The 16,785-nt window shown below is 39.8% G+C and overlaps 2 protein-coding genes across 2 annotated transcripts; both read right to left on the reverse strand.

The window, feature by feature from the left end:
- Positions 1-1,992: 1,992 nt before the first annotated feature.
- On the reverse strand, positions 1,993-5,305 carry LOC113166104 (myoD family inhibitor-like). Its single transcript, XM_026366067.1, has 4 exons — positions 5,136-5,305; positions 4,791-4,880; positions 4,373-4,612; positions 1,993-2,713 (listed from the first exon to the last, which is right to left on the reverse strand). Exons 1-4 carry the CDS (start codon positions 5,194-5,196, stop codon positions 2,442-2,444), a joined length of 663 nt encoding a protein of 220 aa, XP_026221852.1. The 5' UTR covers positions 5,197-5,305; the 3' UTR covers positions 1,993-2,441.
- A 3,041-nt stretch (positions 5,306-8,346) lies between these two features.
- LOC113166093 (forkhead box protein P2-like) lies at positions 8,347-16,359 on the reverse strand. Its single transcript, XM_026366049.1, has 15 exons — positions 16,204-16,359; positions 14,139-14,240; positions 12,665-12,751; positions 12,351-12,441; positions 11,946-12,120; positions 11,404-11,508; positions 11,188-11,275; positions 10,896-11,033; positions 9,972-10,161; positions 9,791-9,861; positions 9,582-9,683; positions 9,357-9,478; positions 8,799-8,859; positions 8,557-8,693; positions 8,347-8,476 (listed from the first exon to the last, which is right to left on the reverse strand). Exons 1-15 carry the CDS (start codon positions 16,357-16,359, stop codon positions 8,347-8,349), a joined length of 1,755 nt encoding a protein of 584 aa, XP_026221834.1.
- Between the last annotated feature and the right edge of the window lie 426 nt (positions 16,360-16,785).

A 16,785-nucleotide genomic window follows, 5' to 3' on the forward strand; every position in this document is an offset into this window, starting at 1 on the left:
TTGCCCCCCTCTGGTGTGTCTCTCTTCCCTTTGATCCATCCTCTCTGTGTCAGTCTCACATGTTAGATATTCAAATCTAGTTACATTTATTTTTGTTTCCTTTACTGTAGATAGGCACATCTGACAGACTGACTATTAGGTGTTATTATTTCCCTTTTTTTTAAATAGACGCTGCTTCATACGCTACACATAAACCTTGTTTTGATTGAGGAGGTTACAACCATTGTCATAAAGCTTTGGAAGCAGTTGAGAATACAAATAGACAGACTGCGAATATAAAAGTGTTGAAAGGGTTGTTTTTTAAGGTTTAAAACAAACCACTCCTCACTGGGTCATCCTCCATCAGTGATGCCCAGTCTTGTTATCTCAGACTGCCAGTCCAACAGCTGTTAACAAAAACAAGGTGTCAGTTTTGAACCTCGAGCCTCCAACGCATGATGAGGTTGTCAACTGAGCAGGCCATTTTATTTATAAATCCTGCTACGAGGACACAAATGTGCAAATACATCTCTCAAAATGTGTCTGTCGCCCAGATGAAAGCATGTCACGCAAAATTAATGAAGGAAAACTGTTTTAAAGTCACGTCAATATGTTTTCAGAAACCTGATTAGAAACCAAAAATCACACTTTTTCCTGTCTGATCTACAAGAAGAAATAATCCAGTAAAACAATGTTACACAGGATTACTAAATCTGCAGGTTGGCTGTTGTGGAATTGTGGAAGCCTACTTTTAATGTTTGCCTAAACATAGTGATGTTTAATAATAAGTGCCTGAAACACACAAATTCACAAAACAAAAACGCACTCAGAGACCTTAATGTTAGCTGTGGGCATGTTTGACATGTAAATGCATTCATAGATAACATATTTAGGAATAAAGTGATGAACTAGTCCAAAACAAAGCAATAGTTTAGGTATGTTATGTTAAAATGAGTCCTCAGTTGCCTAAAACTAGTTGTCACTAGTTGCAACTGAATGTGTCTGTTTTTGTTTATACTGTTATGTTATTTAACATTGCTCAGAAATTCCTTCCTTTTTTTTATCCACCAGTTTTAAACTCTAATATTAATAATTAATTTAACCATCACATAAAAAGCTCGAGTTAGGCGTCTTTTGTCTTTTTTTTTCCCTATAAATATGTGATTTCGGGACAGTAGGTGGCAGTTCTAGTTAATTTTCTGTTTATTTGCAGTATGAAACTTTGTGCCACTGCGTGTCCGCAACATATGCAGCCATTAGAATATCTGCTGACAGTATCAGTGCTGTTAGTGGAAGCAGACATCAGCTGTGGGTAAAGGGTAGAACAAATTGAGGGGGACAAGTGGAACAAACCTGAGTGTTTGTTTGTTGCTGTATGCTCGCCGTGCTCTAAATTAAACGTCACCGCTATTTCTTGTCACTAGCAGAATCCAAATGTGTTGTGGGCAAAAGAGATACTGAAATTCGATTTACTCGCTCTAACGTGATTTAAATGAGCCTCTTGGCTCGCCCGGACAGATTGACAGCGTTGTCTTTATTGCCGCTTTGTTTTATTTTTGGCTGTTTACTCTGCCTCTACACTGTCATCTTGTTTAAAGGAGCCGGCTTCGATCTTCCAAGATCTGGAGGGAATGAGCATCCTTTTATGTTCTAAGTGTTTTATATGACAAATATGAAAAGGGATTCAAGAGAGAGCTGACAAGTTTTGTGTCGCCCTGCTTCTCAGCTGCAAAGTGCTGCGCAGGTAGAAGTCAAACCTGCAAATCTTATAACATGAGAAGCTATAAAAACTGAACAAAGAGGTAGCCCCCTCTCGTTCAGGGTCTTGCTGGGTCAAAGTCATTAAATGCAACTTCACGTACAAACAAAAGGCATTTCAATGGATTTAAGCCTGAATTTTGAACGCACTGTTGCGTGTACAAGCTGCAACATTATAAGTCTCTCTGTGACGTTTGTTCTTGTTCAGTTGGTTGTGCAGAAATGTTATCATGAAAACATCATGTAAGTCCAGCAGTGGCTTTAATTTTATTCATCAACTCTTATCCCACACATTCGTATCAAGAGGTTAGAAATGAATAAAATCAATGCAGCAGAATCAGATATATCATTTTCTGCCATTTTAATTGTCAGAATCTGATGCCTACATAAACCACAAAGTAATTTGAGATTTGGGCGCTTTCTGCTAGCAGCAGATAACTTAGCATTGAGCTACTAGCCTGAAGCAGGTACTATTCCAGACATTGTGCTGCTTTCTTAAGTCACAAAAAGTGTCAAATTAAGTGCTTTGTCTGGAACATAAACGTTCTCTTTATTGAAGAAGATTGTGGAGAACTAAAGTTGCAACAGTGGTGATCACAAACATCGTATGTTTGTCTATGTTTGTCACAACAGTAAGGTCAATAAGATCCCTGCAGTACTAATGATCCCACATTAGTCCTCAGGGGTGGTGGTGCAGCTGCCTCCTAACTGCGATGGCAGATCTCACAGCATTCCAGACAAAACTCGAGACACTCGGTCGGCTCACAGCACGACTCGAACAGAACCGAGTGGCAGTGGGCGTGGCAGTTGAACTCCTCCACGGGTGCTTCCTGGATGGCCAAACAGCAGCGGGTGCAGGCGTCGCAGCAGGAGGAGCAGAGGCCGTGAAGGCAGGAGGAGCAGGCCTCCAGCAGACCCAGGAGCAGCACGGAGCACTGGCACCACAGGCACGCGAGCAGCAGTTGAAAACAGGAGTCTGCAGCATCAGAAGGGGAGAAAAACGAGAAGGATAAAGGATTTAACAACAAATATATTTAAGGTCATGCAAAAGCTGTTGTGTGTTCTAAAAGCCTGTCAGAAAAAAGCTGTCAAAAACGAGGATTAGCGGCTCTATTAACCCTAAATTAATCTCCTGCGTGTTTGTTTGTTATGCCAAATGGAACTTAAAAGAGAAACTACTCCGCTGCAGTGATCAAGTGTGATTGTGTTTACTTAATCACAGAGCTTCGTTCAGTCCTCGAGGGAAAAAAAAAAAAAAAAAAAAACAGGCCACAGAGGCTGCCGGTGATGAACGACGACTATGGAAAAAGCTGTCAAAAAATAATTGCTCTCCTGCCCAAATTAGGTGCAGATGAAATTGCATACATTAACCCCACCGGTGTATTATAGTGCATCTATCGTGATCCTAACCATTGTATTATTACTCCGCTTCTGTTTTCATCCTCACAAGGACCAAATATTGAGTGAGCTCATGCAAATGGAGCTGTTTTATCCTGTTTACTCAAGGAAGTAAATGAAAAGGAGATGGCAGAATTCCCTGGGGAGTGGGGTCCAGCGTTTTCCTGCTTAGCTGCTCAAATTATACACCCCCGCACATAACTTATGCTAATATCTGTGTGTAGATGAAAAAAGGAGCATTATGTGTGGAAACTGTATTGATTTAATGCATAACTTCATAGAGATAACAACATGAACACAATGATAAACAAGGAGTGGCCCACCTCACACTTTGATAAAACTGGCAGAAAGTGCAGCAGTTTGAAAGTGCTCAAGGCAAACTTTTTGTGAGGGAAGATTTTGTCTTTGGTGGTAACAGAAAAGCAATTTGAACTGACGTGTTTCACAGTTTTGAGAGTGGATATTATCAGTTTAGTACTGACCTAAATTTAGTCTTGTCTCAGTTTCAGTGTATTAAAGTTGCCTTATTTAAATTCCATGAAATTAAACTTGGAATACAGAAAGGGAGACAATAGTTTTCTATTAAAAAATGCTTTGTGTGTTGTTTTTAATATTATTATTATTCCTGATTTCATTTATGTCATTATTGACATTAACTACTTGACTGCCTGCAGTAAGCAAAGCAAAGTGTGTGGAAATGATGGATCTGAAGTTTTCCCCCCATTTAATCTCTGATGATACACGACTCCTCAATCACGTAATGAAAAAGAAAATATTAAGATGAACGTCCTGGCAGACGGCTAGCTAATAGAAAGTTAGCATAAGGTTTGAATAAATACCAATGTGACCTATTTATTGCACGCTTGCCTCACAAATACTGTACATTAATCAACATTTAAATCTGTCTTCTTTGATTCTTTTGTCTTGGAAAAATTAAACCTATTCCCAGGAAGTACTTGAGAAAAAGCTTGAATCTCACTTTGCTTGACTAGTTTCTTTGTTTTTTCCACTGCTAAGGGAATTTGGCATTTATGCTTTATTTATAGGGTTTTCAAGAATTGTCTTTTTTGTTTCACTACAGAAGTTAAAGGACTATATTTGGCAAACTTACATTGAAATAGTCATTTAATCTCAGGTAAAGCCCAATGCACATATTAAAATATCTTCATAATGCTGTCTTAATGTTTTGTTCACATTCTTCAGTCCTATTTAAACTGCGTCTCATTAATGTGCTTACCACTTTGTGGAGTAGCAGGTTGTTTAGAGGCGGCCGCGCTGCTCCTGCACCTGCCGCCGTGCACGGGCGAGCTGGAGCCCTGCAGTGGGCTCAAGCTTGGGGGGAGCGCGGGGAGCCTGCGGTCTGGGATTGTGAGGCCACATTGTGGGCAGGTGGGCTTTTGAGGGTCACCCTGACACTTCTTTTGTCCTGGTACCTCCTGTGAGGCTCCTGCTGGTGCTGCACCGAGCAGAGGCTGGGCTTGGAGAAACAAACACATGAAGCTTTAAGAGCTGCAACGAGTTAGAGCAGTTAACAATGGACACACTCAGTATCTAGATCAAAGGGGGTGTGTATTGGCTCATTTATCTCCCTCATCTCACAGCATATTGTTTTGGTCATTGTATTGTTTGCCACAGGTCTCAGGGTTTCCACTTACTGCTGATGAGATCAGTGGGGGTGGTATTTCCTCTGCTAAGAGGGTCACGTGCAGAGAGGATTTCCTGTGCTGGTTTTACAGAAGCACTCCCTTCAAACGCATCAAAACAAAGTCATGTAAGCTATAATGCTAACCAAAGAAGTGGCAGTACGTTCCTAAGACTATAATACAGTTGTTAATAAAATGTTCTTTAACTAAGTTTGTGCTCAACACTCTAAACGCTACCATTAAAATATCATCAATTTCACAAATCTCAAGTAGCAGCACATGATTTAGACACTGTATTTATAAGTAAATGTGCATAGACTGCTGTTTTATTTTGTCTTAGGTTTGATCTGTACTTGCCTTTAGTCGGGTCGCTCTGTTCCTCCATCCTGTCCACAGGTAAATGGTCTCCAGGTAGCATGTCTGATTCTCATGACTGCTCAGGATCACTGTAAGTTCCCCTGATCCTTCTTCATTCTCCAGCTTCTGTCCACACCAAGGGGTCAGGAAACCTCCAACAACACCCACCATGCCGGCATGAGTCACCACTCAGGAGACCGTGAGCTGTAAGTTTGTGGGTGTGTGTGCGCTTGTGTTTTCTTATTGTTCAGTAACATAATGGCGCTCCCCTTGCCAGCAGATGGCTGAGGGACTGCTCTAAACATGCTGATTAAAGAACAGACACCATGAGGGTCTGTTTGTGTGGCTGTGTGTTGCCTCCTCTGTTCTGCTGTTAGTCACTTAACACAGTGGAGACACATACCCCATAAGCGTGTTAGCGGAGTGCTGTATATATGAAAGCCCGGACACTGTCTCACACACACAAACACGCTCATGCAAGTTGCATATTTGGGTTATTCAGTATTTAAACTGTAATGACTTATTTGAAGCTGGAGTTTGTTTTAATTTCTATGTCATGACAATTAAATTTAAAAATAAGAATCAGAGACACTGTTTTATACAGTACATGAGACATAAAAACTACATTTTGTGACAGGAATCAAGTCAGTCAATTTAGTTCATGGAGTTTATCTGTCCGTGTCCATGGCCAGGCTGTCTAATCAGCAAGTAGTGTTACCTTTGACACCTGTTAACATGCACTTACCCTAAATAGAAGAAAAACACTTGTGTTTGTTATTTAATTTAACACTAAATATTTCTCTCTCGTGCTTCGCCCTTGGGAATCCATCTCTAATTCCAAATTTTTACTTCAACTTTCCCAAAACAAAGTCAAACCATTAATAGGTAATTAATTATCGTCTGTGACATTTAAATCTCTGTATGCAGTAATATTGTTTTCCCCTAGAAGTGAGCGAACGCGCTGATGACAGCAGCATCATTACGCACTGATGAGAAGATGAACAGAGACCAGCCCTTCTGGAGGGGCTGTTGACAAAGTGCTGTCAAAAGTGCTGCGTTGAAAAACCCATGTTGACTCGCCCGGCTCACAGTGATTATATGGCACATCAAAGCAGCACATAAGTGAAGCTGTTGAAGTTGTCTAGCGCCATGCTAACTTTCAGTCAGTAAACATGCTGCGTGAAGAGGCAATCAGAAGAAAATGTCATCTAATAGTCTGACAGCGAATCAAAGGAAGCCCTGAGAGGCAACAGCAACCTTAAAGCTAACTTGTTATCAGCAAAGACAATTACTGACATTAGTCAAAACACGCTGCTCAAAAATCTGAGGCCTTTGTTCTGGATTTGGTTGTGAAGTCTGCAGTAACAGCTTCGCTTTAGTGTTCAGTGGACGCGATGTAATGCAGTTGGGACTGTTTTCTTTTTTTTTTTCTAACCTGCTTTTATACAAATATGCATAATATGTGTGTAAGGACACTGTTTCCTGGTTCTTCTGACTTTTTTTGTGACTTTTCTCCCTCAGACCTGCAGTAACTGCTGGTCAATGTTAATTTTCAGAACAAACTGAGCTCTGTAATACAAGTTTACACATTTTCCACACTGCTTGTAGTTATTTGTAGTGAATTATAGTTTGTTTTTCTTTTTGTTTTTTTAATGTATGCTTCTTTTTAACTTAGCTTCTCAGGGATGTAAAGCAAATTTATTTGTATGCTACTTCTCACGTGCATCTTAAACCTTTGCACAGTAGTATATGACACATGTTCACATTGCTGGATTGACTCACCAAATTATTAATTATTGGATTATGGAACGTTTCCATTGTATCCTATTTTTAATAAGGTGAAAAGATTTTGGCTGATTCGTTTATTGATCAATCTCCTTTTTATTCAAATGAAATGTAAATGATTTGAACTGTCTAGGCCATTAATTACTCTGTCACTGTCAAAAATATAGAAAAATTATTCTAATGTGGTGTCTCGAGCACATTGAGCCACTCACATCGGAGGCACTGACAGCAGTGCTACCGGCAAGATATCTTCCAGGTATTCTAAAATGGTGTTTTTCACATATACTATATCATAGGCCATAACACAAATCTACAGTGTAAGTGTATTTAGTCAAGAGGATATATTCTCTTCTTTGTAAAAATCCCAAATGCATAAGAAACACACATGTAGCCGTGCCAAATTAGTGGAAGTTTATTTAAAGAGAAAACCTACTGTAAAAATGTGTCGTAGAGTTTTACAGCAGAACAAAAATATTTTCTTTTATTCATGTAATTGGTTTAAAATAATCAGTGAAACACTTACTGCAACTGATGTAGATATTTATTGTGTTCATTAACATATGCTGGACATACAATTACAGACAGACAACCTCTTGATAAGTACAGATTGTTGTATTTATTCAGCATCAAATCAACCTTTCATAAAAGAGGATTTGTTTTGTAGATATTTCAGTGGACACAACTTTGTAAATAAGTTATACAACACAAACATGTAAAACATACTATCACCATTTTGTTTCTTTTATTAAATTGCATAAAATTAATCTTAGTACTAATGCATAACAGTACATTAATTGGTACAGAGAAAAATGTGAAAAGAGAGGATCTTTGTTGTAATGTGGGATCCACCGTCGCTGTGCTTTATCCTATGACTTATCGACGATCACAACAGATAGACACAACATTCATCTTTACTTTGGCCTTTGAAATATACTGTATTTCCTTAAAACACATCAAATCCGATACCTACTACTTTTGACGGTGTACACATCACTTTTATGTTTATTTTTACTTTTATTTCTGTCACAATACAATTATTTGGCAAAGCCTCCCTCAAAAGGCAGAAAGGAAAATATTGAACTATAGAGGATCAGATTAGGCTTTATGGTAATACTTCTAAATACATTTAAAGCTCATACTTTACTGTAATTGAGTAATTTTACTATTTGCTGTTTTAAAAGTTAGCAGTGGGTCAGCTAGAGACCACAGGTGGCACCATGTTCCACTCTCTTCAACAGAAACAGTTATGTATTGGATCAAATATGAATTCATTTTCATAAGAATTTCAGGCCGTCTGCACCACATAAGACACACGACCGTAGGTTCTGTATACTGTACCGCCTGCATCCCTGAATGTCCAGTGACGGCTTGCTTTACTGATTTACGACTTATTATTTTTAGTCTGAGACCTTCACACTGTCAGGGGTCATTCAAGGTCAAACATGTGCTCTTCGTCATTTTTACTCATGTCATGCTGCAGAGCATCTGGTTTCACCGTCGGCATCACAGGCTCTTGTTCATTGAAAGTGAATGTTTCGTCTTTAAGAAAAAGAGACCTGCAAGGGAGAACAATGTGTTACTGCAGCGTAACAGTCGATTCACTGATTTTTGTGAATTTGCAATAAACACAACTCACTGCTGGACTTGCAATGAGACATTCTGGTTATTGTGGTTGCTGCTGTTTGTTGCTTTGTTCTCCTGTATCTCACTTCTGGAGCTTCTGCTAACGCTCTCCTTCTTGAATCCTGGCAGTGATGCTTCAGCCAGTGCTGTCTGAAAAGAAGACTGATCAAACATTTTCCTCTGACCACGATTTAAACTCGTAACCAGGAAGTTAGTGCTGCAGCTTTAAAGGTCTACTCAGACACATCCTCTCACCTGTAGGTTGGTATTCAACGCAGTCCCGAAAGTGATATTATTTTTCATCAGTGATGGACTCCTGCAGATTACAGTTTACAAGTTTACAACATGTCTAAATAGACATCAATAACAGCATCAAATGTGTAATTGATAATAAGGAAAATAGTAAAATTACAATATTCAATAAGATGATCAGGATCACATTATCCTACTGGTTTGATACCAGTTACCACAGTTATTAGTCATATTTATACTTAATAATAACAACAAAGAAAGAAACACGTACAATGCTGTAGATGAAACAGATTAAAGGCCCAAAATTGTCCTAAAATGCACAAGAGAAACCATAAACTCTGGTCCAGGGCTGATAAAATGACTTTTTTTTTTTTTAATTTAGTCTTCATCTCACAACACGTTTGCATGGATTAATTTGCAAGTTAAATATATTTCACCGTATAGTGGGCAGTAGATCTCGTGTGTTCACGTTTCATGTTAAAACCCCAAATTATTTAAATAAAAATGTATCATGTATTATTTAAGAACTGATTTGAGTGCTGTGACAAACACAAGCCGTACCCTGTGATCTTCTGTGACCTCCTCCTCTGGTATTCCACCTCGTCCACTGTCCACACAGCACCTTTCACATTCTCCACACGCACAAAGCACTTGTGCAGGCTCAGGTTGTGGCGCACTGCGTTCTGATCCAGAGACAATCAGAGAGGAGACATTACTGAGCTGTAAGCTGCATCAATCAGACCTGACGCACACTGAGACGCAGGTAATTATCTGTTGGTGTTCTACCTTCCAAGTGGCGGCGTTGCGTCTGAAATAAGCAAACGTCCGTGTGAACCAGTTGTATATCTCGTTGAGTGTTAGTTGCATGTCTGATGCCTCCATAATGGCCTATTCATAGAGAAGAAATAAAAAGGATGTATATGATAGGGTTACATTTAGGTAAATTAAATAGTAAATCCAACTAAATAAAGTTTGTTTCCGTTCATTCATTGTACCTGTCTTATCAGAGTTGCATACGTGAATGGTGGTCTGATATCTGTGTTTTTGTAGAGTTCATATTCATTCTCTGAAACAAAATAAGATCAAGTCTGTGCTAAGTGGAATAGGAAATGTGCAACCAGCTCCTGTATTTATTTGATGATCAATATGAAAAGGTGACTGCAGTATTTGTGTTACCTGAAGACAGTGAGTACACCAGAGGGTGGTGGCGATGTCTCATTGCCCCAGCACATGATGTACGACTGAGTGACTCTTCTTCACACCCATGGGATGGAGTACCGGAAGGGAGTAGAGGTTGGGGAGGCACCTGGGTTGAGTGTGACGGGCTCAGAGAGAGCAGGTCGTTGGCGACGGCTCCTGAACTGAGCTGAGAGTGACACAAGCAGACAAGCAAGTTAACAAAGGAGTGGAATTGAAGGGCTGCCAGAGAAACAAAACAGAGGGAAATATTCAACAGAGTGTAACAGAGCGATTAGATTCGCCTCTTCAGAGGTGATTCCAATAATACTGCAGGAAGAAGGAAGCCAATTATTGTTAATTATAGGGTGAAATTGTTTGGTGAGTGTTGTGATTATGGTGCAGTATTTGCAAGATTATCGAATGATTAGCTTCCACGTTATCAGAGCATGTCTGCTGTCTGTGAAAATACAATGGCAGCCGTCTGATGTCAACAGCTGAGCAGTGAAAAGGAAGGAAAGCGCTTGTGCAGACGCACATCATCCGCTTAGAGTTCAAGCTCAGGTAAAAAGGCTTCCAATGGTGGAACCTCTTTAGGAAATGCATTAGTGATCTGATATCATTTCTCTGAGCTGGTTCAACTGCTCCTGACCTTCATCTCATGCAGGCGTGCTGTTTTTGTTTCTAAGGAAACGCCAACATATGTTTGCAACTCACTCAACTGTGAAAGTTCACCAGGACAATTACAGGCTGGCAGTATCTTCATCAGTGCTGGAGAAGATGAGGTTGCACCCAAGTGTCTAAGCTATTTGCACTCTCCACCACATGTTTGGAGTTTTGCTACCAGATCTGAAATGCTGCACAGTTTACGGCTCATTGGCTCCGTCTCTGTTGTTCAAACAGCTATTACTGCACACTATCTACCTGTAGACCATGTGGGTCAGCAGCTGCATCAGGCTGCGGGGAGTGCAGACTTGCAGGTGCAGAGAGCGACAGAGTTTCCGAACATGGCAGGCGCAGGTGAGCCATCATTGCTCGCAGACGCTCCCGTTCCTTGCTGAGCTGTTAGAGGAGATGAAGTGAGGGAGAGATAATCAGAGTGGACGGTGTCACAGATTATTAAAATGGAAGGCAGTGAACCAGACAGAAATACTGTTTCCTCAGGTATGTAAGTATATTCAAGTAGCAGTTCTAACTTTTGTTGTTCAGCCCCTACCTGAAGCTCAAGCTGCTGGACCACCTGCATCTGGACTCTGCACTGGGCCGTGCTTCTGTCATCCAGAGTGTGTTCATTGCCCATGTGCCTGAAACACACATGTGCATTAAAAGACTCTAAGCACTGAGAACTTCAGAGGAATATTCCTAGAAATCACAAACTGAGATTCACAAAGAGTCCGAAAGTGAAATGCATTAAGATGAAGTTAAAACATACTCAATAAACTGGCTGAAGTTTTCACAGACGGACTCACATCCAGGCCAATTACACACACCGTGACTGTAGAGAATGTGTGTAGCGGTGCGATCAGCTTTACCAGCGCTGGACAAGGAAGGAGAGCGAAAGAACTGTCATGATTAAAAACCACAGCAGCCGTACAACACAAACAGAATGAGAGCAAATAAAACAGGCATAAGAGTGTTTTCTTTTCTTTTCAGGCAGCAGAAAGGCAGGTGGAGGGGAGCACTGAAAATAATTGAAAAACTATTTACTTTTGATTTGGGACACGCAGTCATGTAAACTTTTTCTTTGCTGAACCACTTCAGGTGGAGCAACACAAAGCAGACAAACAAAACAAAATATATCATCCCAAGGGGAATTAAAAGCGACGTCTTACAGGCTGCAACACAAAAAAACCTCCCCACACACACGTTAAAGTGGAGAAAATGTCTACAGATGACAAGTCTCTGAAGTTTACAAAAAGGCAGCGTTGTTTGTGTTCACGCAATCTGTTTGCAGAACAAACCGAGGCATCTTACCATTCTGCCCTGCGAGGAGAGGACTGCTGGTCAGCAGCCTGCCTCCCTGTGACTTTTGTTGACACTGCGTTGTTAGCAGGCGCGTAGAGACTGCCCTTCAGTGTGGTTTTATCTTCAGTTATTCCATTTGTGAGCTCTTTCCAGATCTGCTGCATCTCTGAAGGGCTGAAACCAACTAACACATAAACAAACACACAGTCCATCATAAATTCCTAAATCTAAAAGTGTGAGTTTTATCTTTATTTATGAAGAGTGGCATGTTTTTTATGATGTTTACTGCACAGTAAAGGTTGTTGCACATTACAACACAAATTAACTGGAGATGAAACAGTTCATGTGACCTCCTGTTATCAGTAGATGCTGCTTCCAAGAAAGGATGAAGAAACATAGAGGAAAATTAGTGACCTGGAGAGAGGGCGGGAGAGGACAGGACAGGTCTCTGCAGCTGCTGCTGGAGCTGGAGGAGCTGTTGGAACAGGAGCTGCTGTGCCGGGAGCTGCAGCACCGAGAGAGAAGACATTTTGAAGCCAGGTGAGGTTGAATGCAAATGAAACTCACACTCCTTCTGTTAGCTGTCCAAGTATTGAGCCTACTCATCAACCACAACACCGGGAATCGTATTACTGTATAATGCTATCATTTTGAGTTTCAGGATGGACACATGCTGTGAACAAGTCAAAAACAAACAACAACATCCCTCAACTACTTTAACTGTTTACCTCTTTGACCTTCTTGCTGGGCTGCTGTTGAAGCAGTTGCAACTGAATCTGTTGTTGTTGCTTCTTGTAAATCTCTTTCAGTTGTTGCTAAAAAAAAAATAAAAACGATGATCGTTACAACATACAGCCTCAAGCAACTTACAGTAAAATAAAAGAATACACTGAAAGAACCAAAAATAAAATATTTATGTCCCCTAAGTATTCCTGTCCCATTGTATCACTTTAATCAGTAGTAGACAAGACTTTTGTGGAGGCAGTAAAGATTTGAAAGGCTAACTTAAACCTCGGTGGATGAAGTCAAAGCAGTGGAACAGACATACATTGTCCCTTTTAAATTAGTGAAGCCTTCAGATAATTTTCTACTTATATACCACTCCTAAAACTAGACAAAGGGAACCCAACTAAACAGTTGTGAAAAATAAATTACACTTAGCAATTTATGTATTGTTGAAAATAATCAACTCTTAGATATTGGTGTGTGGCAAAAATATGTGAACCTCTGGGGTCAGCGATTCATTTGAAGAGTAAATTAGACGTAAACTAAGGAGATGAAGAGTCGTAGGTGCTCACTAAGCTGTGAAAGGATATGAATAAGTTCTGCAAGAGTTTGGACTACAGCAGTAAACTGTCAGGTAGAACCCATTGTTGCTTTCCTCTGGTGTGGACAAACAACCAAGATCACACTGGGAGGAAACAAAGGACCCCACTATCTAGAAAAACTAGGGCTCTCGTGCAGAAGCTAATACCAATATTCATGAGTCCACTGTCAGAAAAATGTTGAACAACAACGTTGTGCGTGACAGAATTGCACGGAGGAACGGTGAGAGCAAAAAAACGTATTGTCCTAAATAAGAAATGTTGTGTTTGATGATAAAAACACTGCATATTTTGCTGCCTCAAGACCTGGATCTTTGGTGGAGCTATGAATTCTGAGTTGTCCAAGCAAATTCTACAGGAAAACTTCACAAACGAACATCATGCAACAAGACAAACTGCAAACCAAAAACATGCAAGTCTTTCTAAGAAACAATGGTTATAACAGAAAAAAAAATCATGTTATGGAATGAAGTGTCTTCCTAATTCCAAAGGGTTCACAAACTTTTCAGGTGCCATTTATGCTTAAATAGGTTAAAAAAGGCTGCAAGCATCCTAGTCTGAACTTGGATGTTAATAATAATGCTGGGTAGCTAACTAGCGTTTGTTGCAATAACATTAATTAAAACATTAATGAAGTAATTGATTGCTGTGAGCTAATTAGTAGCCTATTGATTTAAATTGAATCTACAATTAGGAACTGACACTGACCAGGTTAACTACAAACTTAGTAAATGTTAACTACTTAGATAAACAGTTACGGTAGTTTGAGTCCAGAAAACATTTGTGTAAAAGAGTAAATCAAACTTTATTCTGCACAGATAACTCAGACTGCTGTGTATCATTATAATCAGCATCCGTCTTACTGTTGCATAAATACCTGCTGGAGCAGAAGTGCCTGCTTCTGGTGGATCAGAGCCTGCAGCTGGTTGGGGGACAAAAGCTGCTGTATCTGCTGAGGAGCCATCATAGCCAGAAACACCTTCAAGCAGAAGAGGGAAAGTGAAAAGATACAGCGCTGCAGAGCGAAGGTAACAGGACAAGTATGTGAGACAGATGGCAAGTGTCAGGTGTTAAACAGTAATAACCATCGAATGGGAAGCTTTCCAATCCAATTACAAAACAGTGCAGTCAACCTTTTGTGAACATCCTCATACTGGATTGTGTCATTGACCTTAAATGAGATGGGGGAGAGGCTGACCAGTTAATTATCAACACAATTACATGCTTGTTGTGACGCCTAATAGAAGTGTATGGGTATTAATAAAGGCAAACACTCTATGAATAATAACTTGTGTGCGGTGGAACTGATTGAGCGACAAATAACAGGATGATTGTCTCCTTTTGTAGTCAGAGACAGCAGCAATTGCCATGACTGCATTAAGAAACAACAAAAGACACTTACAAATTTAACACACTGGATTACAAACAATGGTAAAAGGAATGCTAGCTCTGACAATTGATTGTTATTTTATTTTATTATTCCATCGTTATTTTCTTGTATTTTGCCAGTAACATTTATGGCACCGTTTTAAAATGATCACTCTCAATACATCGTCTCATCTCCTCTTTTCAACATGTAGTATTAAATGTCAGATGTATGTGCAAAGGCTTTCAGTGAAGCCTTATATCTTTACAAGTGTAATATCCGAAATCCTAAATATCCTAATGTCTTATGTAAAGTAATGAAAAAAGAACACATCAGGGACCTTATCAATGATTTGTTGCGTTTGCTTTATCATGATTGTGACTGTTCTGTTACATCCACAAGGTTGACCAGAGGAATCAGAGACAGTAACTCAACAATCAGAACTCAAGAACAGCACAGATGACTTCACGCTAAATGTGCAGTATTTATTACATTATAGCTATTGAAATAAAAATTGATAAAAAAAAGACATTACATGGTATCTAGGAAATTAATCATAATGTCCGAGCAATTTAGTGAATTAATTGCTTCTTTTAAAAAGAAACAGTAAGTTTCTTATTGTTTTGGATTGGATTTTTCCAAGTCCCTGTCATACAGTTGGCTCTGTTATCATGCTTTTTATATCTCGAATTGGATGCTATTGCTAGAAAACAAATGAAATACTGATGGAACACCTTCTCTTTTATTATTTGAGGAAACACGTCTTCATTTTGAACATGTTTAGAGTTTGCACATTGAAAAAACGTCACATGACGAGCCATCATTGATATGAAGAAAGGGAATCGCTCTATGGCAGAAAGGCAACGCTGCAGTGGTGGCGTGTTACGGCATCGTGACTTTCACTGCACTTTGTTAGCTGAACATAAAAACTTTCTCTAAAAAGTGTGTAATCTTTAAAATTCCTATCACACAGTTGCCGTGCTAGCACTCTCTTTACTTTTGATGGTGTCCATGTTTTTATAATATTGTTAAAAGTTTCACAGGTTGAGTTCTACTACAAGTGCAGGTTTAGGAAGTGAATAAAAAAAAAAAAAGCACCGAACAAATCTGACAAGATGAAAGAACAGACTGAAGGAAACAGTGCTGACCAGGCGTTCATTATCTTGGTTGTAACACTGATCCCTTAGATTAAGATTCCTAGGGATGGAATCGCAACAGACAACCATAAAATTATGTTGGTCCATGCTTATTTGCCTTTCACTTGCATCTGTTTGGCCTATCTGTAGACAATTATTCCTCCCTGGCTCTGACTCACATACTAATAATGAAGGACAAACAGAGTTCTGCCTGTCAGTTCCCAGCTCAGATCAGATCTCATAAGAAATCCCTGCTACTGTCAACAGAGCTGCTGGCTCTGGGTTTGGTGTCCTGTCAGAAGATGTCCAATATGGAGCTGACGTGCTATTTCTCTTGACATCTGTTTGCCTAAGATTGTTCTATTTCCCATTTATGAAGAGGAGGAGGAAGCGATGAAGGAAGAAGAGGAGTATAAGGAGTAGGAGGAGGATGGAGATACCTGTTTATGTTGGAGGCTTTGCCAGTTTTCACCGCTCACTCCTCTGCAGGAGTCCCCATTAGCTACTCTCTCTCCTGCACCGTTGTCTGTGTGACTGAGGAGGCTGCTGGCTGGGGTTTGACGGGCTGCCGTGGGACTGAGAGGAGACTCAGGCATCCCAACTCAGGTCCTAAGAGAAAACAGTCAACAGTGAAAAAGCTGTAAGTGTGAAACTGAAACTTTCAGCAGCACTGCTAAATTGCGTGTGTACGTGGCTTTGCACCAAGCAAATGGCAAGAAAGGAAATTAAATTGGTGGAGTTGCTTATTGAGGTGCTGCTGGCTTACAGGATAAAACCTCTTTACAAAACTGAAATAAACAGCACAAGGTTTTGGATTCAACAAAATTCTATAAATGCAATTTGCAGAATCACATACTACATAAAGTGAATTAAACCTTGAAAACTGTGTGAGGACTGGAAAAAGCAGAAAAGGACGGACACAGCACAGTTAGATTACAAATACACATGGATGTCTAACATCATGTAAAGTGCAAATAACATTAGGTTATTATTTTAAGGTTTATTTTTTTTAGGTGTCAAAC

The sequence above is a fragment of the Anabas testudineus genome, chromosome 6 (genome assembly GCF_900324465.2).
Source record: "Anabas testudineus chromosome 6, fAnaTes1.2, whole genome shotgun sequence".
Taxonomy (NCBI): domain Eukaryota; kingdom Metazoa; phylum Chordata; class Actinopteri; order Anabantiformes; family Anabantidae; genus Anabas; species Anabas testudineus.